This window comes from Ambystoma mexicanum, chromosome 7q, assembly GCF_040938575.1.
Source record: "Ambystoma mexicanum isolate Mex_15411 chromosome 7q, UKY_AmexF1_1, whole genome shotgun sequence".
Taxonomy (NCBI): Eukaryota; Metazoa; Chordata; class Amphibia; order Caudata; family Ambystomatidae; genus Ambystoma; species Ambystoma mexicanum.
The window spans coordinates 284,058,900-284,080,596 of record NC_090941.1 but is presented as its reverse complement, the minus strand read 5'-3'; the positions used below and the strand labels follow the sequence as shown (position 1 = coordinate 284,080,596).

General features: G+C 49.5%; 1 protein-coding gene across 1 annotated transcript in view; it reads right to left on the bottom strand.

Moving 5' to 3' along the window:
• Nucleotides 1-21,697, bottom strand: part of RBM26 (RNA binding motif protein 26) — a 1,704,516-nt gene that overhangs the window by 998,044 nt on the left and 684,775 nt on the right. Inside the window, exon 10 of the mRNA XM_069639899.1 lies at nucleotides 12,866-12,974. Within this exon, the coding sequence (XP_069496000.1) occupies nucleotides 12,866-12,974 (109 nt within the window). The remainder of the gene's footprint in view (nucleotides 1-12,865; nucleotides 12,975-21,697) is intronic.

The window sequence follows — 21,697 nt, the reverse complement described above, 5'->3', positions numbered from 1 at the left end:
ACAGTGCAACACAACGTCCAACACAGCCAGGGGAACTGACAAAATCCAGAATATGTTTTAGTAGCAGCCCCTAGGTCTACAAGGGCATATTACACCCGAAGGAGGGAAATGAAACAATACAAATCCTTAGAGCAGAGCGGAATACACAATTAAACATACCTAATAAATAAGGCAAAGTCTCTCAGAATCCAGGGATTTGTGGAGAGTTGCAGGGACCGTAGAGAAATGCATGGCACAGTGCAGGCTTTGCTGTGCCACGTGTAAGAGTTCAAAGTTTGAGAAAGTGCCCCATAGAAAACAGACAAACTGTAGGCTGTGGTTATGGTGAAAAGCCAGGTAAGTCCCAGTTACTTACCAGAGGTACTGAAAAGAAAGAAGTTTACTCCAGGGGACACCAGTGAAGCTCCACTGGAGGGTATGAGACCCAGCAATCCCATGAGCAGAGAGGCAGCGCAGGATTCAGCCCCCAATGTTAACCAATGAGGAATGCAATACAATGGGACCTGCAGAACCAGAAAACCATGACAACCCTCGAGGACGAGTATCTTGACTAACCAGCCAACATGGGGCCCAGTGCAAGTGAATCCAGCGTTTCCTGAAAAGGCTGTTGCAGGAAAGCAGAATGAACCGATAAGTAAAGCCTATTTTTTTTTTAAAGGGTGAGATGAAGGGTCCAGTGACCCAAGGAGGTGCACTTTGAGCCAACGTAGCCTGAAGGTCCAAAAAAAGAACCTTCACTAGAGTTCGACCCTACCAATGAGAAGTGGCATAAACATTGGAAAGGAGTCCAGGAAAATAGACAAACATGCACACAACAGACCTTGGTTGCTAACAAGTTTAACATGGATGGCACACCAGCAAAAACTGCCCCTGCAGCAAGTCAACAGTGATGGTGACCAGAGATAGCCCAGACATTAAGACATTTGTTGGTTTCAAGGTGAAAGACTCTGGCAGTACAATGAAGTAAGTAGCGGTAAAAAAAACACAGAACCCAGTCCCAGGAGAGAAGACCTGGCTCAAGCAAAGGACGACTAGTAGCAGGAAGATGAAGACTCTGGAAGGACGCTCAGCACTTGAAAATGAAAACCAGAGCACAGGCAAGAGACACCAGTACCATCAGTATGGCCAGACTGTCTCAAAATCAGCTATAGCACTTTCCTTCTGTGCCCACATCTCTGATGTCTCTAAAATGTCAAACCTGCTACTCCGCCCTCTACAACTACTCCAGAACAGGACTGCAAGACTTGTCCTTGGCCTCAAGCCCTAGGATCATATTTCTCCAGCTCTGAAACCTCTCCATTGGCTCCCAGTGGATGCAAGGATTACATTCAAAACCCTCTGCATTGTCCACAAGGCTCTCTGGGGCATGGGTCCAAAATACCTTCAGCTATCCCTCCGCAAATAGCTCCCCTCTCGAGCTCTTCGCTCCTCTAACTCCCTCAGTGTCAGTCATTTTTCAAATAAAGGAGCTGGGTGTAGATCTCAGTCTTCACCTGGGGCCTCCCTCTGGAACAGCCTCCCTGCCACTCTAAAACTTGAGGAGAACCAACTCTGGTTCTGGAAGCACCTCAAGACCTTCCTCTTTGCTTATGCCTTCGCTCCATCGCCATTGCCGACATGATCTCTCTTGGCTCCGTGCACCTGGCCACTCTGTGTCCTCCGGGCCAGGATACCTGCTCACCCTGCCACCCTCCCGCACTACCTCAGGGCCATCCCTTGCACTCGGGTCTTTATCTGTACCCATACATTTCCCCCTCCCCCTTTTATCTTCACCCACTTATCAGACCTACCCTGTCTGCTGCCTTAAACTCAGCACTTGCCACTTGCTGGCTGCACTACCATGGTGTGTTGCTTTTATTATTTATTATTTATGTTTCTCCTTTGCTCTGCACTTTCCACTTCTCCCTTCCATGCCCTTTTCCCCTCCCCCTCTCATATGCACTTGCGTGTTATCAATGTCACTGGGACAAGTAAGATAGTTGTTTTGTTCTCCCCCGTTTCCCCTACTTTGACTTGTTGCGCTCTGAACAGAGCACAATAGAAATAAAATATCAATATCACAGGTGTGCCAGGAAGGCTTTCAACCGCCACAGCTACCGCTGTTGCAGAGCAATGGGTCTCTGAGCGCTCAAGTGCTTAAAAGGACTCCTGCGTCACACTTTTCTCCCACTTGCAACGAGCTGGCTCTAGAGTCAGTGCATGAAGGTGAGGGCAGGTCCACTATTAACGAATCACAAGGAGCAACCTAACCGTGAAATGAAACAGCATATCAAAAGTCTATGTATGGAACAAGTTACTTACTTGTAACTGTTGTTCTCCAGCATGGGTCTGGCATGGATTCACATGCTCATGAATATTCCCCGTCGTCAGGCTGGGAATCCTCGGTAAAGAAAAAATCAGTATCAGTTTTGTTTCTGATCTTTCTTTCTTAGTAGTAACCAATCACTGATCTCTGGGTCATATTGCCCCCAGCCAATGATTGCCCTCTCCCTAAGCCCCGCCTCTGGCAGCCATCCTCAGATTTGGTAGCACGCCAAGTGGCAGTATGACCAAGTGAAGAGCCGCAGAGGGGTAGGTGGAAGGGTTCGCATGTGAATCCATGTCAGACCCATGCCGGAGAACAACAGTTACAGGTAAGTAACTTGTTCCTTCTCCAGCATGGGGTCTGGCATGGATTCACATGCTCATGAATAAAAGAATACATAGCAGTATACACATGCACAACCACGGGAGGTGGCAAAATGCTCAACATTAAGCAATACAACAACTCAACATTAAGCATCTCTTACCTCCTCACCAGGCTCACCTTAAGCGAACAGGTTGGGCAGCACTGCTTGGCCAACCCTGGACTCCTCCCTGGAGTCCCGATCGACGCAGTAGAATCTTGTGAAGGTGTGCGTCGACCTCCACGCAGCAGCCCTGCAGATGTCCAGCAGGGGCACACCAGACAGTAACGCTGTGGTAGCAGCGATCGCTCTGGTCGAATGGGCTCTCGGACGGCCGGGCAGCAGCCGGTTTGCCAACCAGTGACAATGCATGATGCAGCCGGAGAGCCATCTGGAAATGGAAGCCTTCGAGAGAGCCTTCCCTTGGTTCACAGGTCCAAAGTTCACAAACAGTTGTGATGTCTTACGAAAACTTTTTGTGCGGTCCACGTAGAACTTCAGCCCTCTAGCTACATCAACCGAGTGCAAAGTTCTCTCGGCCGGCGTCGAAGGCGACGGGAAGAAAACTGGTAACACCAAGGGCTCGTTGAGGTGGAAGTCCCACGGCACCTTGGGCATGAAGGAGGGGTGCGTCCTCAGCACTACCCTCGTGTCATGAAAAGTCAAGTATGGAGGCTTGCAAGATCGGGCCTGAATCTCTCCCACTCGTTGTGCAGAGGTGATGGCCACGAGGAACGCTGTCTTCAATGACAGGAACTTCAAAGGCGCCAAATGCATAGGCTCGAATGGGGCTCCCATGAGCCTGGTCAGCACCACATTAAGCTCCCACGCCAGGGCAGGGGCCTTCAACTGGAGGGAATGATCAGAATAGTCCCTTCATAAATTCCTTCACCAGGCGACGAGACCACAAGGACGCCCGTCCCGTAGTCCTGGTATATCGGGAGATGGCAGCCAGCTGTATTTTGATGGAGGCGTGAGCCAGTCCAGCTTTGGCCAGCGACAGTAATTACGGCAGCACTTGAGGGGCCGTAATCCACATAGGGTCAATCTTCTGTGCACGGCACCAGACAGAGAACTTCTTCCATTTATAACCGTAACACTTGAGGGTTGAGGACGCCCTGGCCTTTGCAAGAACCTCTCTGCAATCAGCCGGGATATCGTACCCTCCAAACTCTAGTGCTGCAGGAGCCAGGCCTGCAAGTTCAGTGACTGTGGGTCGTGATGGAGGATGGCGCCTGCTTCTCTGGAGAGAAGATCTCCGTCCGCCGGCAGCTTGACTGGTGGGGACGTTGACAAGTCCAGAAGGTCCGGGAACCAGATCTTCCTAGGCCAGACCGGTGCGACGAGGATCAACTTGCACCTGGACTTCTTGAGCTGGTTGACGAGGCGGAGCAGCAACGGCAACGGAGGGAATGCGTATAGAAACAGGCCGTCCCAAGGGAACGAGAAAGCATCGCCCATGCTCCTCGGCTGCGGGAACCTGCTGGCGAACCTCTGGCACTTGGAGTTCGTCGCCGTCGCAAACAGGTCGATCGGGGGTTTGCCCCATCGTAGGAAGAGTCGATCCACTTGGTCCTGGCGCAGTTCCCACTCGTGGCACGAGCGCAGCTCCCTGCTGAGTGAGTCTGCAATGGTGTTTTTTTATTCCTGCCAGGTTGAAGGGAACCAGAAACATCCCCTGGGCGACGGCCCAGTGCCACAGATCCTGGGCTTCCTTGGATAGGGCTGGGGATCGGGTGCCTCCTTGCTTCCGTATATAGAACATCGTGGTGGTGTTGTCGGTGAAGATCCTCACCACTTTGCCCTTGAGGGGCGGGAGGAACAACTTGAGAGCCCAGAACACTGCTCGGAGCTCCAGAATGTTGATGTGGAGGGACCTCTTCTCCGGAAGCCAAAGGCCTCTTGCGTGGACGTCTCCGGTGTGGGCCCCCCCCAACCCTCCAGAGAGGCGTCCGTCATCACCATCTCCTGAAACGCCAGGATTTGAAATTCCGTGCCTGACGTGAGGTGGGCACGGATGCCCCACCATAAGATCGCCCGACAGAACTCCTCGTCGAGTGGGACCCTGTCCTCGAAACAGCCCCTCGCCTGAAGCAAGCGGGCGTCGAGAAACTCCTGTAGCTGACGCATCCGAAGTCTGCAGAGGGGTACGAGATAGATGCATGAGGACATCATCCAGAGGAGGGACTTGATGGACCTCACCCTGGCCACGTCCGTGGCTAGCAGGCGCTGCACCTTGCCCAGGATGGTCTTGGTCCTCTCCTCTGAAGGAGGCGCCAATTGCCCCACTGTATCGAGCTTCGCTCCCAGAAACAGTGCTATCTGCGATGGAACAAGGTGGGATTTGGGGTAGTTGATGGAGAACCCCAGGTCCGTGAGCAACCGGACGGTCCTCGCCGTGTGTTCGACGGCGAGTTCCCTTGTCCTTGCTCGGATTAGCCAGTTGTCCAGGTAGGGGGTAAACGTGGATCCCCTGCAGACGCAGCCATGCCGCCACTGGTGACAGGCACTTGGTGAAAACCCTGGGTGCGGACTTTAATCCGAACGGTAGGGCTTTGAATTGGTAGTGGCGTCCCTGAACCACGAACCTGAGGAACTTCCTGTGCCTTTTTAGAATAGGGATGTGGAAGTAAGCATACTCCAGGTCCAAAGACGATAGGAAATTGTCTTCCACCAGCTGTCCCAGCATATGCTGGAGGGTGACCATCCTGAATTTCTGCGCCTTGATGTACTGGTTTAAGCGACGCAGGTCCAGGATGGGACGCCAACCGCCTGTCTTCTTGACGAGGAAGTACCTTGAGTACACTCCGGAGCCCCAGAGTCCTCTGGGGACGAGCTCGATGGCACTCTTGAGCATCGCGCTTCCCTCCAACAGCAGTCGGAGGGACGTGGTTTTCCTTCCTGGCCACAGGAGGAATGCGAGGGCACTTCTTTCGGAATTCCAGCGAGTGCCCGTTGGCAGGGTGTCCAACACCCAACGGTCAGTGGAGATGGACTCCCACATGCTGACGAACTTCGTCAGCCAGCCTCCCACCGGGGTGCTTTGGTAGTGGCCCGACAACATGGCCGGGTCAGTCTTGCTTGGAGGCGGCCTTGCTGCCTTGGCCTCCTTGGCAACGACGGCAGGATCCCCCTGGCTTGCCGCAACCTCTGTAGGCCTCCTGGGAAGAGGAGCGTGCCGCCTGGCAGTAAGTGGAGGAGCCACCGCTGGAACCTTTGGAGGCACCCTGTCTGCCTCTGGAGCTCCGAAAGGGCCCCCGCTGTTGAAGCACCCCTAGGGCCCGGGCCATCTCTGAGTCGGTCTTGATGGCCTGTAGAGACTCGTCCACCGCCTTAACAAAGAGGTTGTTGCCATCGAACGGCATGTCCAACACTCTGGTCCGGATGTCCTGGCGAAAGTCTGTCGCCTTGAGCCATCCTCGTCGTCGGAGGCAAACTTCATTGCCCAGTTGGAGAAATCCGGTATCGGCAATGTCCGTTGCCACCGTTATGCTGTGATCCGACGCCACCTCGCCCTCCTGCAGAATTTCTAGGGCCTCCGCCCTCTTGTCATCAGGCAGGAAGTCTAGCAGGGGAGTTATTTTGAACCAGAGCTCACTGTCGTAGCGGGCCACGATCGCTAAGGCATTGGCCGCCTTAATTGTCGTTGCCGCCGACGAGATGACTCGTCCCATGGAGTCCAACTTCCTGCCCTCCCTGTCCGGCGCGGAAGTGGAAGTTGAAGCCGCCGCACCCGCCGCCGCCTTCTTAGCCTCTGCCGAGACGACAGAGTCCGGCATGGGCTGGGCCCTGAGGCACAAGGGGGCAGTATTGCGGACTCGGTACTTCTTTTCGTACCTGTCCCTCTTGGCGGGTGTCGTGGAAGGATTCTTGAGGACAGCCAGCCCCTCGTTCCAGATGTCGTCGAGCAAAGGCACCACGAGGACCGTCTTCCTCTTGGCCTCTCGTCGTTGGTACAGAAACCCTTCCTTTTTCTGTTCTTCAGGGCAGAGCTAGAAGAGCTCGGATGCCCTGGTTATCATGGCGTGGAAAGAGCCAATTTCGTCGGCTGGGGAAGCCCGCCGGGGGGTGATGACGGGATGTCCGCTGTGTCATCACCGCCGTCATCGTCAGTCCCAGTCGCTGTGTCCGTCGCTGTATCCTCTAGGGTCCGGCGAGGACGAGGGGTCCACAGGTCTCGCAGGCACGAAGGGCGGAGCGGGGTGGACTCTCCTCCGCTTGTTCAGAGGGCTTCCCGACGGGCCCGGTTCTGGATCCTCCGTCGGGGTCCATAGTAACCTTGTCCTTATCTCAGTACATAAGGATTGGATTGCCAACAAATGGCCGCCGAGCTATGCTGAGGCTCGGGTAATGGCTGCGACGGACGGGATGGCCGTTCCACTGGGCCCTCTACGTCGCCATCGTCGCTATCCTCGATCACGTCGGCAGGGGCCGCCCCCTGGGATCGAACCCTCTCGAACCTCTCCTTGAGGCCTATATGCTCTCGTTGAGGCCTATGAACCTCTCGTTGAGGCCCTTCTCGGTTTCTACCAGCTCCTCCTCAGAGGCTGATTCCGAGTCTGTAATGGCCACCGCCCCCCCCTCTTTTTCTGCCGGGGGCTTCACAGGGGTCTCAACGATGGGCTGGAAAGAGGATTCCCTCCGCGGTGGCAGGGATACTCTGGACCCAGAGGCCGTTTCCACTGGCGTAGTCTCATCCGGCTTCGCCAGGGTTGCAGCGACCACTTCGGCAGAGGCCTTTGCCGGATGGATCAAAGCCCTCACCACCTTAGGTGCGTCCTGGGCCTTCTCCTTGGGGGGAGGGTCACCACCTCGCTCCCCCTTCGAGATCGACTGGGTCCGCTCCAGCGGCTTACCCGGGTTCTCGGACTTCCTCTTCCCCAAACCAGAGCGCTGGCTCGTGGTTGAACATGCCGGGGAAGTAGCACCCTGCCTGGCAGCCGATGAGCCCGACCTTTCGGCACTCCCAGTGCCCGTGGACTCACAGTGCTTGGCCTTCTGTTGGGCCCCCGTCGCCGGGGCGCCCTCTCAGGACTTACAAGCCCGCTCAGACTTTTTCTTCGCCTTCTCACTGCTGTCCCCTCCTCCAGCCAGGCGGCGAGGCGGGAACGACGATCTTGCTTGGTCCGTTCTGAAAGGTTCTTGCAGAACGCACAGTCCTTCTCTACGTGCGTCTTGTCCTCATGAAGACAGTAGAGACAACGCAAGTGCTCGTCTTCCTTGAAAACTTTTTGTAATCCGCAATCAGGGAAGCACCTGAACAGCTTGGATCCGGGCGTCGAGCTTCCCTTGTCCTGGGCCATGTCCGTTGAGGTAGGCCGCAGATCTTCCGGAATCCTCCAGAAGTGCAAACTTGACAAAAACTTCACCCTTGAGGGGCGTAGAAGAATTCCGAAACGGCTACCCGTTGTCGGAAGTAGAAACGGTGGAGCTTGAGGCTCAAATAAACCAAACAAATGAAAAAAATCTTCTGAAAAGCGTGAAAACGCAGCAAATAAACTCAAGAGCTAAACACGAGGACTCCCAACACTTGAGCGTGCGGTAAAAATCTGAGGATGGCTGCCAGAGGCGGGGCTTAGGGAGAGGGCAGTCATTGGCTGGGGGCAGTATGACCCATAGATCAGCGATTGGTTACTACTAAGAAAGACAGATCAGAAACAAAACTGATACTGATTTTTTCTTTACCAAGGATTCCCAGCCTGACGACGGGGAATAATCATGAGCATGTGAATCCATGCCAGACCCCATGCTGGAGAAGACAAGTATTACAGATACATTGGGGTCAAAAAAGGTTTTGCAATGTGTGGACGAGGTGGCCGATTTACCCTCTAAAAGAAAGCAACATGTACAAACCTAGCCGACCGGTACTCTTGAAGGCAGAGGAATAGATATATGCTAATGGTATGAAATGCAGTTCTCCAGCAGCCAGCAATCGAGAAGGTCATAGGGAGAAAGCAATCCAGACTTCAAGATCACAGCAGAGACTCTTGAATCCAGATCACAAATACAGATTGGTATGGCAGGAAGCTGTCAAAGAGCTGCACATACTGCTGTTTAGCAAGCTCAGACCTGGAATTAAACTGCCTTCATGGTCTACTGCCGTACTCCGCTGATAATAGGGGAAACGTACAGCAGTGAAGAAATAGGAATGAGAGGAGCATATGGTCCTAAACCACAGCAATTTTCTTTACTGTGTTCTTTGAGATACAAAGACTAGAGACAAGAACTGGAAAATCACTGCCACTCCATGCGCATGCTCCATCCGCCAACTCACCCTGTTCTACCTCCCTCAACCCCTTCATGCATGTTGGACAACCTGAAGCGGGCAGGACCTTCTGCTTTTTCACAAAGGGGAATTCCTTAAGGGGTTTAATTTTATTTCTCTCGCTGCTCCTCCCCATCACACTAAAGGTTTAGAACCAACCAGAGGTGCGGTTTATATGTAAGAACAGAGAAGGAAAGCCATGTCACAGAAGTCTAGACCCATCCAAATTTAACAGAAACCAATGCATTGGAAAAAGCATCAAACTCTGGAGGCTCATGACTGCCTTTTTAAAGTCATGAAAGCAGTCCCAAAAAAGTCTCCAAAATCAAGAACTTCATGAAGGTGTCAAACAGCTGTGCCTCCACCAAATGTAACTGATGGAGTGAACGTCACTGATGTAGCTGTAGGTGCAAACCACCAAGCACAAGGGACAAGCCCAGTAGTTAAATCGCTATCAAGATGGTTGATAGAAGAATTGTTGAACGCACTGAAAGACAATGAGCTGGCCTGTTTCAGGTAGTAGGAAGTACGAAAGCGTGTAAAATAGCAATATCATTTTGCAGGGGGGGGGGGTCACAATCTGGATAATCCCAATACAAAGATTTAAGTGGAGGTTTCAGCCTCATAGATGGGTCCTGCCAGAAGCAGTAACCAAAAGGGAAGTGGCTTCTCCCAGCAGTAGGCATTATTGGACAAGGCAACATTCTATTTAAACTCAGGTCCACAGAGGACTCCACGGGTATATGAGCTCTGCCTGTAGCCACCAGGGAATCAAAACTACCTGAACTAAGGGACATATTCACCTCTTTTTTCAACCCCTCCTCCACCACCAAAAACAGGATGCGTCATACCTTTTGGGTCCCAGCAGGACACTCAAGTATTAAAGAAAACTGGGTAGATAGTACCTTAGTGTCCCTTACCATATCGCACTAACAAGGACAGTACAGTGGCACTAGTCGGAGCCCCCTTAGGTTTCAGAAGCACTTGAGAGTTCCTTTTAGTGCAATATCCACTTCTGGGTAAAACAGAGAAAATACTAGTGTCAGACAGACAGCACCACTGAGTGAGCTTAGGGCATATGTAAACCCAATTGTTATTGCCAAGCACACACCATGGATTGAATCATGTGCAGAACATTTGCAGAGTGAATCTGCACCCTGGGTTTGGCAGCACCTCGGAGCAGGCTGAGGTATTCTGTGTGACATGCATCACTGAAATGCACCTGTTGCAAGTAGAGAGATCGATGAGCAGAAGAAATATCTATCACATATGGGAATGGTCTAAATAAACAAAAAAACACCACCATCGGCCAGTCCAGGTATATGTGAAAAAAGTGTACTCATTTAGTTTCAAATGCCTTTTCTAGGTAATGTTGGAGAGATTGGGGAATAGGGAGAATACAAAAATGGAATGGCACGAGACAAGTTAAAAGAATAAAAGGAAATCCAGGTTGCAGAACATACTGTCAAGAATGCAGTGTTCAGGATCTGGCACTGAACAAGGAAAATGCAAGTCAGCTACAGAGAACTGCAAAAGGCAGAGTGATGATTATTTTACGTTTTCGTTCATGGCAAAAGCTGATGCACGCGCATGGAGATAGAAAACAAGCTTTCAACTGCTGTGAGAGGGATCAATAGAAAGGAAAACCACACAGAATAATCACAATCTATTTAAGTCCAGCTGCAAGGAATGGAGGCAAAGCAAAGAGTTGGTATGAGTCGCTACTAAGGACGGATTGACCAGGTGGATCATCCGTGAAAGCTGCCGATGTCCCCACTTTTTTTTATGAGCAAAGAATGCTGAATTAAGCGGTCTTGCAGCCTGGTCTTCTGAGGAGTTGTGTGGAAGGGAGCCTCGACGCAATAAAATGACAAATCCTGCAAAAGACGATTCTTCCAATTTATTTATTGTACATTTGTTAGGCACTTATGCAACAAATAAATTGTCTTTCAAAGCGCCCACAGGGCAACAGGAAGGGAACATGGGACTGAAAAACAATGCATGTGCAGGTTAAGCAAGAGGAGATGGGAACGAGGGGTCGGGCGGAGGGAGGGGGGGGAAAGAGTGCTGGAGTGTCTGTGTTCGTGAGTGAGCAGCAGATCTGATTGCCCAGTGTTGGAAGTGCTAGGGAGCCATCGGTTGCAATAAATAGGTAAGTGCCAGTCTACAGTGACATAGTCCAGTGCTGTGCTGTGGGCGGGCAGAGGCTGAAGGCGATTGAGTGTGGGAGCACAGGGCCCAGAGGACACATAAGGGCCCTGGTCAACAATCTCAACAACTGTGGGGTAAGAGGAGGGAAGATGGGAAGGAGGAGGGGGAAAGGAAGGTATTGAGGAGCTTCTGGAATTTAAGGAGATCAAGACAAAGAGGAAGGGGGAGGCTGTTCCATAAGAGGGAGCCAGCTGAGGAAAGATCAGCTACCGCCCCTGTGTTTAGCGAAAAGCTTGACATTCAGAGTTGGTACCAGAGGAATGTAGAGGTCCAGAAGGAGAGTATTTAGTAAGAGCAAGTTGTAGATAGTGTGGTCCCCAGACAGCCTTATGTATGATGCAGAGGGCTTTGAATTTGAATCTTGCAGCAACCAGGAGCCAATGAAGTGTTTTTAGGGCAGGAGAGATGTGGTCCCTGGGCTTCAGACCAAGGATAAGTCTTGCTGCCCTGTTCTGGATTAGCTGGAGGGGTTGTAGGGAGGAAGAGGATTCAAGAGAAGGCTGTTGCAGTAGTCTAGCCTAGACAGAACCAGAGCTCTTGCAACATTGAGCTTCTGGGGCAGTGAGAAAAGGGAGAATTCCTTTGAGAAAGAAGAGTTGAAATTGGGACTTCTTGGCAATGTCCTGAATGTGAGCGAGGAAGGGGAGAGAGGAGTTGAAGAGGACTCCAAGGTTTCTGGAGTGAGATGAAGGAAAGGGGAGAGAGCCTATAGATAATGGCCAGAGTGAGGGGAAGAAAGAGGGAGCAGGGGTTCCAATACGAAGGACCTCAGTCTTGCTGGCATTGAGGCAGAGTTTGTTTAAAATGCACCAGGACTGGATGGCCAATAGGCAGTTCGGGATGACAGAGGGTCAGCAGGGTTTGAAGAAGAGTTGTGCGTCATCTGAATAGCACTGGAAGCTAGGGGAGAAGGTGGAAATGAGGAGTGCCAGTGGAGCAAGTTAAGTGTTAAAGAGCTAGGCGGAGAGGTTGGATCCCTGGGGGACACCACAGGTGGAGAAAAAGGTAGGGGAGGAAAAGTAGCCCAGAATGACCAGGGACGGACGGTCACTTATGAAGGAGGTCAGCCAGTCAAGTGCCTTCTCCGAGATACCCAGGATACTATGGAGCCATTTTATGAGGATGGAGTGGTTGACTGCGTCAAGGCAAAGGCGGGATCAAGTATAATGAGGACAGCTGGAGAGTTAGAATCCAGCGATGCAAGCAATGCTTAACGGGTGTTGAGGAGAGCAGTTATTGTCCCATGAATGCTTGGAATCTAGATTGATAATCGTGGAGACCTCCAACAAGTACAGTGTGTGAAGTAATTTGGGGGAAGGCCAGCTTCTCCAGGAGTTCCCCAAGGAAGGGGGTGATAGAAATAGGGTGGTAGTTGGGTGAAAAAGTGGGGTCTGCGGAAGGTTTTTTTCAGGAGGGGGCGCACATGGGAGTGAATGAGGGAGGAGGGGGAACGGTCCAGTGGCAAAAGTGGCGCTGCAGAAATCAGCAAGTACAGGAGCAAGAGAGCCAATCTTGTCCTTAATAGCTCTGGAGGAGCAAGGGGAAACCTGTCTGGAGGAGACCTTGATGGAGCAGACAAGATTGGTGACCTCATCAGGTGTGACAGGGGAGGAGGAGAGAGGAAGAAGGGTGGGAGGCCATAGGCAGCAAGGGAGAGGAAGAGTGGTGGGGGCAGAGGGAAGCAAGGCTGCTCAATAACTAAATAGATACAAAACCTACTTACTTGTCAAACCAAGGCTTTTTGGGGGGCGCCCCACTTTCACCAGCTCCGATTGGTCTTTTTCGAGGATCTGAATCCAAAACTATCCTCAGACTGTTATTGATAGGTTTTTCTGAATTTGCAAAAGAGAAAAATAGTAAAGGTATTTCAAAGTATATTAGTTGATAACTTATTTTAATGCTTAACTATACAAATTAACATAAGAAAACAATACGGAATATGCTAAATATTGAATAGCTACCTTATCAAAGTGTATGTATGGAAAAGGCACACTACAGCACAAAAGAAGCCAGTGGCATTCAAATCCTCAAAAATAAACAGGTGTGTTAACTATGGTCGGCCTAGCCACATCTTTCCGACACTCCCTTTGCTAGAAGCCATCTCACTCATTTTCCAGAAGTAACCAATAACCTACTGGAAACTAAGGTATACTGTCACATGCCCAGAATAAAAAAATGTAAATGCAGAAATCTGGAGAAGAAAACACGATTCATGAACATTGAATAGCTCTGCTAATAGGTGTGATCATGAAAAACAGTGTTAAATTACCTATAAATCTGATTTCCAAATTAGAAGTGAGACTATCTACATTTATTTTCTTAAAGATATTCCTATAAAATGCATGTTGCTCCTTTTTTTAATGGGTATGTAAATGTCTGTCCTTGTTCAGATGGATTTCCAAAATCAACCCTGGTAGGAGGAATTTTTGAGGTCACCCTATTATGGTAAATAGAGACTACATGGAGGGATTAGCCAAACCACATGAAGGTGAGGAAGCAGAGCGGTCAAGCCTTAGTATCAGGAAGGGGTCGAGTGATCTAGGGCCACAATGGCTCCACGCAGAGCAACACAAGTAATACAGTTAGACAGTAAGTATATCAAATATACAATTGTTGGGCCTTTAGTTTACACACTAAGCAAATAAGGGAGTCTGAATAAAATGCGCAAGTACAGAAGGATAGAAAGGTAAAAGATGTTCCTTCAACTCCAAGAGGGAAGGAAGGGTGGGTACATGCGAATCCAAGCAGATACAAGCACCAGTGGAACAAGTTACTTACCAACTGGTAACGTTCTTTCGACTGGATGTGCCTCCAACATAATCCACATCTTTGACATATAATGTCCACAGCTGTTTACTTTGGAAACTTTATCGGCAGAGGGCGTCTTGCGTCGATGGAGTCGGGTTGATGTCCCTCGAAGGCCTCCGTCGAAGGAGACGTCACTGGATATAATAAATGGGACGCACGGCGCCCGTAGCCTCAGTTTATATTTTTTCCTCCATAAAGTGCGACATGCACCCAATCCAATGCCTGCTTGACCGCACATAGCCTTGCGGGAACATAAGCTGCACTAGAATAGGAAATTCTCCAGAGGGGCAGGCTGAGAGGGTGATGTGGAATATATTGGAGGAACATCCAGTCGAAAGAACGTTACCAGTTGGTAAGTAACTTGTTCTTCGAATGGATTGTGTCCTCCGTTAGGGAGAATTCTCTTATAAGGCTAATTTCCCAAACTTAGTGAGTCCCCCAGCAGCTTTGCTGGATTTTTTTTTTTCTCCTGCTAAGAGTGAGACTCTTTTCCTCCCACTCTTAGGCATGATTTGAGGTATGCCTGACTTATTGTGTGCTTATGGGCTATGGGGTCTTCTACTCCATAGGGTATCATCTGTTTTAGTGTATGTGTTACACAGCACCCTCAGTGCAGTAACACAGGGGTGTCATAGTGACACCCCACCATAGACTCCATACCCTGGGACTGACTACTGTCTCCCAGGGCATGTAAAGTCAACATTGGCTTTATTAGTCCAAAATTGTCAACAGAACCAGTACAAACCATCATATTGTGGAAGTACTGGTAGGGGTTAATTAGATTGCCCCTGGGTCTGTTTCTAAGGGGGCACCGTCCAGTCCCCCCTTGTCGAGTTTCTGGCTGGTGGCAGTTATTACACCAGAATATTTCCTATGGGATTTTCCCATCGATTTTAAACGCACCACTTTTTTGGTGCAATGTTAAAGATACCGCCGGATTATTTATTTAATATAAAATCACAGGTTGGGTCTTTTCGCCAGAACTCTTTTCCAAAACGGCGTTTGTGTCCGTCTCTGTAAATCCAACCAAGGTCGGGCCCTTTGTTCCACTTTTTGGCATGTTTCTCCACAGAAGCCCTCCAACTGGTGCCACTCTGTCTGGGTTCCACAGGATGTGTGGGTGGGGGAATTGGCACCCTGGACTGTGTTGCCTTAGCAACCCAAGTTTCACTCTGTTCTGATTGGCCCAGTGGTGAGCCGCCCGGCTCACCACTTAGCATGTATAAGTGACTGCTAGGCTGTTGAATGGGGGTTTTTCTACATAAAAGCAGGGCTTTTGGGACTGGAACTTCAGAAGTCGCCACAGGACCTATAGAAATCCGAAGAGGGGAGAAGCTGAGCCATCTGCAACAACTACACCACCGGTGGAGCCCTGCTGCAAAGACCTCACCACTTTCCCGACGACAAGAGAAGATCTTCTGCTGAAAGAGTCTTCTTCCTCTGAGCTGGTGGGAACAACCAGTTCGCCATTCGCCTTCCAGGATGTCCCTTGGTCGAATCGCCAGTGCCAAGCACCCCGGCGGCCGGATAGCCAAGCTTCACCACTGTGACCGCGAATAAAAGGAATGCACCTTTTAACCGAACAAACTCCGCGGCTCGTCTCTTCCCTGGGCAGTGCAACGACTCCAAGTTTCCTCTTCGACAAGATTTTCTCTTCCCCTGGTGGAAACCACAAACTGCACCCGCCTGCCAGGAACAACTGCCACCGCTGGAGCTTCCTCACTTTTAAAGGTACTGTGTCCCACCTGGCCTCCCTTTCCACGATTTGCTAAAGGTGACCCTTAAATCCTTGGCTTTCCAACTAGGTTGGCCCCCAGACCTTCTAACTTTACCTTTCGCATCAAACCAACCTCTTTTGAACATTTTTTCAAAGACTTTAGTGCATTTTAAACTGTGTGATCTTAGGTACATTCCGCCTTGCTCCATTTAAAGTGGGCCTGGCCTATGAACTTCGGCTCTACAGTAGACTCTGCCTTGACTAACTTGCTGTGGTCTTAGAAAAGTGTGGGGAACTGTTATTTTCATGACCTGCCTTTTTCTCTCCCTTTAACTTAATTTTGGAGTGCCATCTCGGGCTCACATCTGTTTTTACAAATAGTGGTGTTTTGACCTAGACTTGTCTAATCATTAAGGGAGGTGTATATACTTTTCCGATTGTGTTTGAACTTTCTTTGATCTATAGTGCTTAGTGTATTTCCTAAAGTGTGTTTTAAATAAATAAATTATATACATTTGATACCAAGCTCTGGTCCGTGTTTGCTTGCTCTACTGTGTTTTTAGCCCTATTGTGTATCCTCTGTATACTGCCCTACTCCTCTTGAGAGAAGTCTGACTGCTCAGCCACAGCTACCAGGTAAATCTGGGTGGTGCGGACTGCTACCAATTGGGTTTACTGCTTACTCCTGTAGTCTTAATCTTCTTGCAGTGTTCCCCAAGGGAACTGCACAGGATTCTGCCTAAAATCCTCCAACGTATTCCACATCTTTGACAGACTCCCAAAGTAGTACCAGAGAATGGAGGACAAAAGAATGTAAAATATCCAATCAGAAAGCAGAATAAAGAACCGCCTTCCCAAAGGCCATATCTCGACCATGGAGTAGATCCATGGAGTAATGTTTGGCAAAGGTGTGGCTAGAAGTCCATGTGCTGCGTCACAAATATTCCTAATGGGAACTCCCCGCTGCAGGGCTGTGGAAGTAGCCACGCCCCTAGTGGAATGAGCCCACAAACCTTCAGGAGGGTCGTTGCCCGCCAATCTGTAACATTCAGTAATGGGGAGGATAATCCACCTGGACAAGGTCTGTTTTGTAACAGCCTGGCTCAATCGCAGTCCAGCATACCCCACAAAGAGTTGATCGTCCACTCTGACCCTGGACATCCTAGAAATATAAATGCCAAGAGCTCTCCTAGGGTCCAACCTATGGAGTCGCTCCTCTTCCTTACCAGGATGAGGAGGATAGAAAGCAGGAATGACCACTTTCTGGCTCAGATGTAACTCAAACACTACCTTAGGTAGAAAGGAAAGACGTACCCTCAGTACAACCCTATCCTTGTGGAACACAGTAAAGGGCGGTTTAGATGAAAGTGCCTGCAATTCACTCACTCTGCGAGCGAAAGTAACCACAACCAAGAACACCGTCTTGAAAATCAACAGTCTCAAAGAACAAGAGTGCAAAGGTTAAAATGGAGAACCCATCAGGAATTTCAAGACCAAATTCAGATCCCAAACCTGGAACGAGGACGGCAGGAACACATTAATGAGCCCTTTGAGAAATTGTGAAAGCAAAAGGAATCTTAAAATAAGAAGAGTCTTCAGACGAGTGCTTGACGATGGACAGCGCCACCAGGTAACTGTTCCGCTCACCTGGTATCCACAGGGATGCCACCCAGCCGAGTTACTCGCTGGTATGCTGCTCAGCTTTGCCCTGATGTGGTCTGCGGGGAAGGTTCTGCCTGAAAATACAGGAGGACTGTGCTCAAGACTGACCGACTGGGATAAGTATCCTCCCTTGACCCCTGTATGATTTCAGTCCCTCTGGCGCCCTCTCCTCACCTTGTGGTAGAATTAGGCGTGCTCTCCGTCCTGCCTTCTTTGCAGGGGGTGCGTTGTCTTTCATGGGCGAGTGTGGTCCAGTTACTTCACTAACGCCGGCCCGTTTGATATTGTTCAGGTAGGTCTTATTGCTGTTCTTTAGTTTTGTTGCTATCCTGCATGCCTCTCTTTCTTTAAAATGTCTCTTTTTTCTCCCTTAGCTATGCGGAGCTTCAGCGCAGCGAACTGGCTTGTTTGAGCCCCACTGGTAAATGATGGCGCATTAAGAGCACTATGATGCGGTAAGTAAGCGCTATGCGCAGCGCTGCAAAGTTTTGCCTTTGCTAACCTGCGTTTTCCTTCCTTGTAAGTCGCTGTGTTCTTCAGTGCGAGTGGAATGTCCGGAGTGGTTCCAGCGGGGAGGCGACCAGCCAGGTAAGCCTTTTGAGCAGTTCGTAATTTGTAAATGTCTCTACTGCTTTCTTTAATGTTGCCTCTATCTTCCTCTTTCAGGTCGCTCTGTCCGGGAGGCGTGCAGATTGGAGGAAGCTGTTCTCAGTAGCTGCAAGTTTTTAAAGATGAAGACTGCAGGTAAGATGCTGCTGCTAATTATGTTCCTTTTGTTTCCTTGCAGGTGCTGCTTCTCTGAGGTTCGAGGGAATAGCTGGACACGGTGAGCGTCACGTTGCAAGCTGCAAAGTAACGCGAAGCATGTTGCCTTGCTCAGGTGTGGTTTAAATAACCCCAACAAAATAGTCCAGGTAAAGTAGTCCCTAGGCTACCACACCCAAAACACTGGACCACATGCTTGGTTCTTAGGAATGTGGATGCCTCCATGTTGGCTGACAATACAATAAAGTAGTTCCCAAGCACATTGTTTTTCATGGTGTATGAGGACTGGCCCCATGAGAGGTTTTGAAGAGGATGCCAGACTCTAGAGGGCCAAGTCCCGACTCCACCTGGCCAAAGGGTTTGCCAGAGGGGTTTTGGGCGAGGGTCGTGACAGTAACCTTTAATGGTACCTACTTGAAGGCCCGTGTGGGCCAAAGAAAGCAAAAAAGATAGAACGATGGGAATGGAACACTGAAAAGGATCAACATTTTGTCCTCTGCACCAGTTGCAAAACTTGCCCTAAGGGTACAGGGATTTTGTTGCTGGCCGCCTGGCCGAAAGCAACACCTCCATCAGGTCATCCAGGAGGTCCCTATCCTTATACAGCAACAATTTAGATACCAAGCTTGAAGGCGCACACGAGAGCACATCCTCTTGGTAGGGAAGACGGCGTGGAGGGCAGATGGACATTTCCAGAAGGTCTGGGTACCACGCTCTACTGGCCCAATCAGGAGCAATGAGGATCATGTAGGATCCGAACCACTACAACCTCCTTAACTCTTGAGGAATGACGGGGACCGGCGGAAACGCGTACAGAAGTGGGAATGACCAATCTACGACTAATGCGTCTCCCAGGGCTCCTCACGGAGGAAATTCCCTTGAGCAGAATCACTTGCACTTCCGGTTGGCCCTGGTCGCGAGGAGATCCACTTGTGGGGTTCCCCAAAGGGCAATGATCTCCAAAAGAACTTCCTGAGCCAATTCCCAGTCATGAGAGACTGTGCTCTGCCTGCTCAGAGCGTCTGCCGGTGCATTCTCCTCTCCAGCCAGATGAACTGCCGAGAGGGATATTCCCTGCAGGATTGCCCAGAAACAGAGCTGCATCGCCTCTGCACAGCCGGAGTGACTCCAACACCCCTTTTTTCTTGAGGTAATGCATGGCCACTGTATTATCCGTCATGATCAGGACACACATCCCCCACACATACGTCAGAAAAGCCTTCAGGGCCAGCCTGATGGCCCTCAGCTCTTACAGGTAGATGTGGAGTTTGGACTCTGACGGAGACCAACGACCGCAGGCGGTCAAATCTTCGGCATGAGCTACCCATCCTGTGAGGGAAGCGCCCGTCAATACTGTCACCTCCGGCCACGGTTGCCAAAATGGCTCCCCCTTCATCAGGTTCCCCTCGTTGGCCCACCATAGCAGATCCTGTGAGACAGAGTGGAATCTGAACAGGATCCGACATCTTGCATAAGAATTGTGACCACTGCATCTTGAGGACCCATTGCAGGGATCTCATCCTCAGTGTGGCCTCTGGCACCAGAAAAATGCAGGATGCCATGAGGCCGAGCAACATTAAGTATTCAAAAGCCAGGAGACTGAGGGCATGTTGAAAATTGTCCACCATCTGCACAAAGTGATGAGCCCTCACCTTGGGAGGCGAGCACTTCCAAGGACGTGTCCTGTAAGCAATATTCAATCAACACTACAGCTAAGTCAATGCCTAGCCTGGGATGCTGAAGGAAACACTTATTGATGTATTTTTATATCCAGTTCACTACTCTGGATGACAACCCTTCTATAACACCCCCCTCTTAGAATCCCCCTGACCCCACTGAGAAAAGAAGTAGGTTTGTTTTGCAAATTAAAAGGTTTATTCGGACAATTCAACAATATATATCTATCAGAATTTATAAATAAATTGATAACTGATATCACACTTCATAATATGACCGCGATCAACAATGGATAATGTTACAGGGGTACACTGATTTGGTTACTTAGGAGTAGTGTAGAGGATGAGGTAGCTGAAAATGCTTGATGGTTTCAAGGACATGCAAGGTGGAATAAAATGCAGTACAGAAATAACTTATGATTTTAGCAAAAGGTAATATGATCCTTTTTCTTTTGACAATTCACTCCCCCCCATGCAATACAAGAAATGGAAGGAGAGCACACAGTCTTCAAGAATCCCAACAAATCACACTTTATAATGCAATACACAGTTCCAGTTCCCCCAGCAAGCTTAGAGAAAACAGGGATGAGTTTTAAACACAGGCGAATTACTTTAATGTGGTTGCAGGGAAGTGAAAAGGTGCTAAAATTGCTTTTAATTCCCTCTAGAGGTTCAGGGTAGGTGATGGCTACTTTATATTAGTTCAGGCTCACTTTAACAATACTCTATGAATGATTAGCAGATTGCAAACAAATTTTAGCAAAGAGAAGCAAAAAGCTGCTGATTTCTACAGATGAAGAAATCGGGCCAAATCGCGGTAAATTTCACTAGTACGTGTCTCGCGATTACGGAAAAAGTATAGGGAAAGCCTAGATTCTAAGCTTTCAGATGAAAGTTAAACCACATTCCTAGCCCAAACGGTTCCAGAGATACTGACGATTTAATAAAGGTAGATTTAGGATTTAAAGTAAAATTCAAAATGACAGGCGACAGCTTGCAGCTGCAGAATTGACAGGTGACAGTTGGGCAGCTTTAAAAATGACAGATGACACAATTTCTAGGAGGCTTTCCTAATTAGGTTAAAATAGTTTGGATTAGATTATTTTAACTAAGAGAGTGGGTTCTGCACAGTACTGCTAGGTACTCACAATATCAATTTGAAATAGGCCTCGTCACGGTCTGGTCAGGTTGGACGGGACTTCCGGCGGGTGGTTCTGAAGTCCCAGCTATCTGGGTCAGCTCTGCTCTCTGGGTTTGTCAAGCACCGGATCTGCTCACAACGGTCTGGTTTGTGGTTCTCTCAGGTTCCAGATACAGCACTGCTTTCTGGATACTGCTACAGGTTCTTGCAAAAATTCTTGGAAAAAATTCAAACAGCTCGCCCGGCTGTTGAATAGTTTGGTTAGTTTTGAGGCCTGCTGAAGAGGATTCAGCTGGTTGATTCAGGCCTCTCTGCTACAAATTCTGGAGTTAATTTCTGCTACAGGTTCTGGAGATTGATGGATTTGAAGTCTGGATCTCTGGATGTGAAGTCGGTCAGCATGCTCCGCAGCAAATGGAATTGAATGTCTCTACCTGTCCCAGCAGTCTTTTTTTATGTGTTTTGAAAATGGGTGTGTGCCTGGGCCTCGCTAAGCCTGCCCCTCTCTACTTGTCACTGCCCCAATTCTCCCCTCTCCCATGATTAGGGGAAGGAAATGGATTGCCATCATGATGAGGTCTCTTTATGGGTCAGAGGATCCTCCCCTGGTCAATTTGCACACAAATCTATTTCTGACCCAAATGACAATGCATTACTTACCGTAAAAGCATTTCTGATGGTTGTATCTGCTTAGATTCACGTGCTGTGCATAGGTCCGACATCCAGTGGTCACTGCGGAGTATTGCATTTTGTTTTTCGTAGTCGAAAAGGGACGTCGACAAGGCG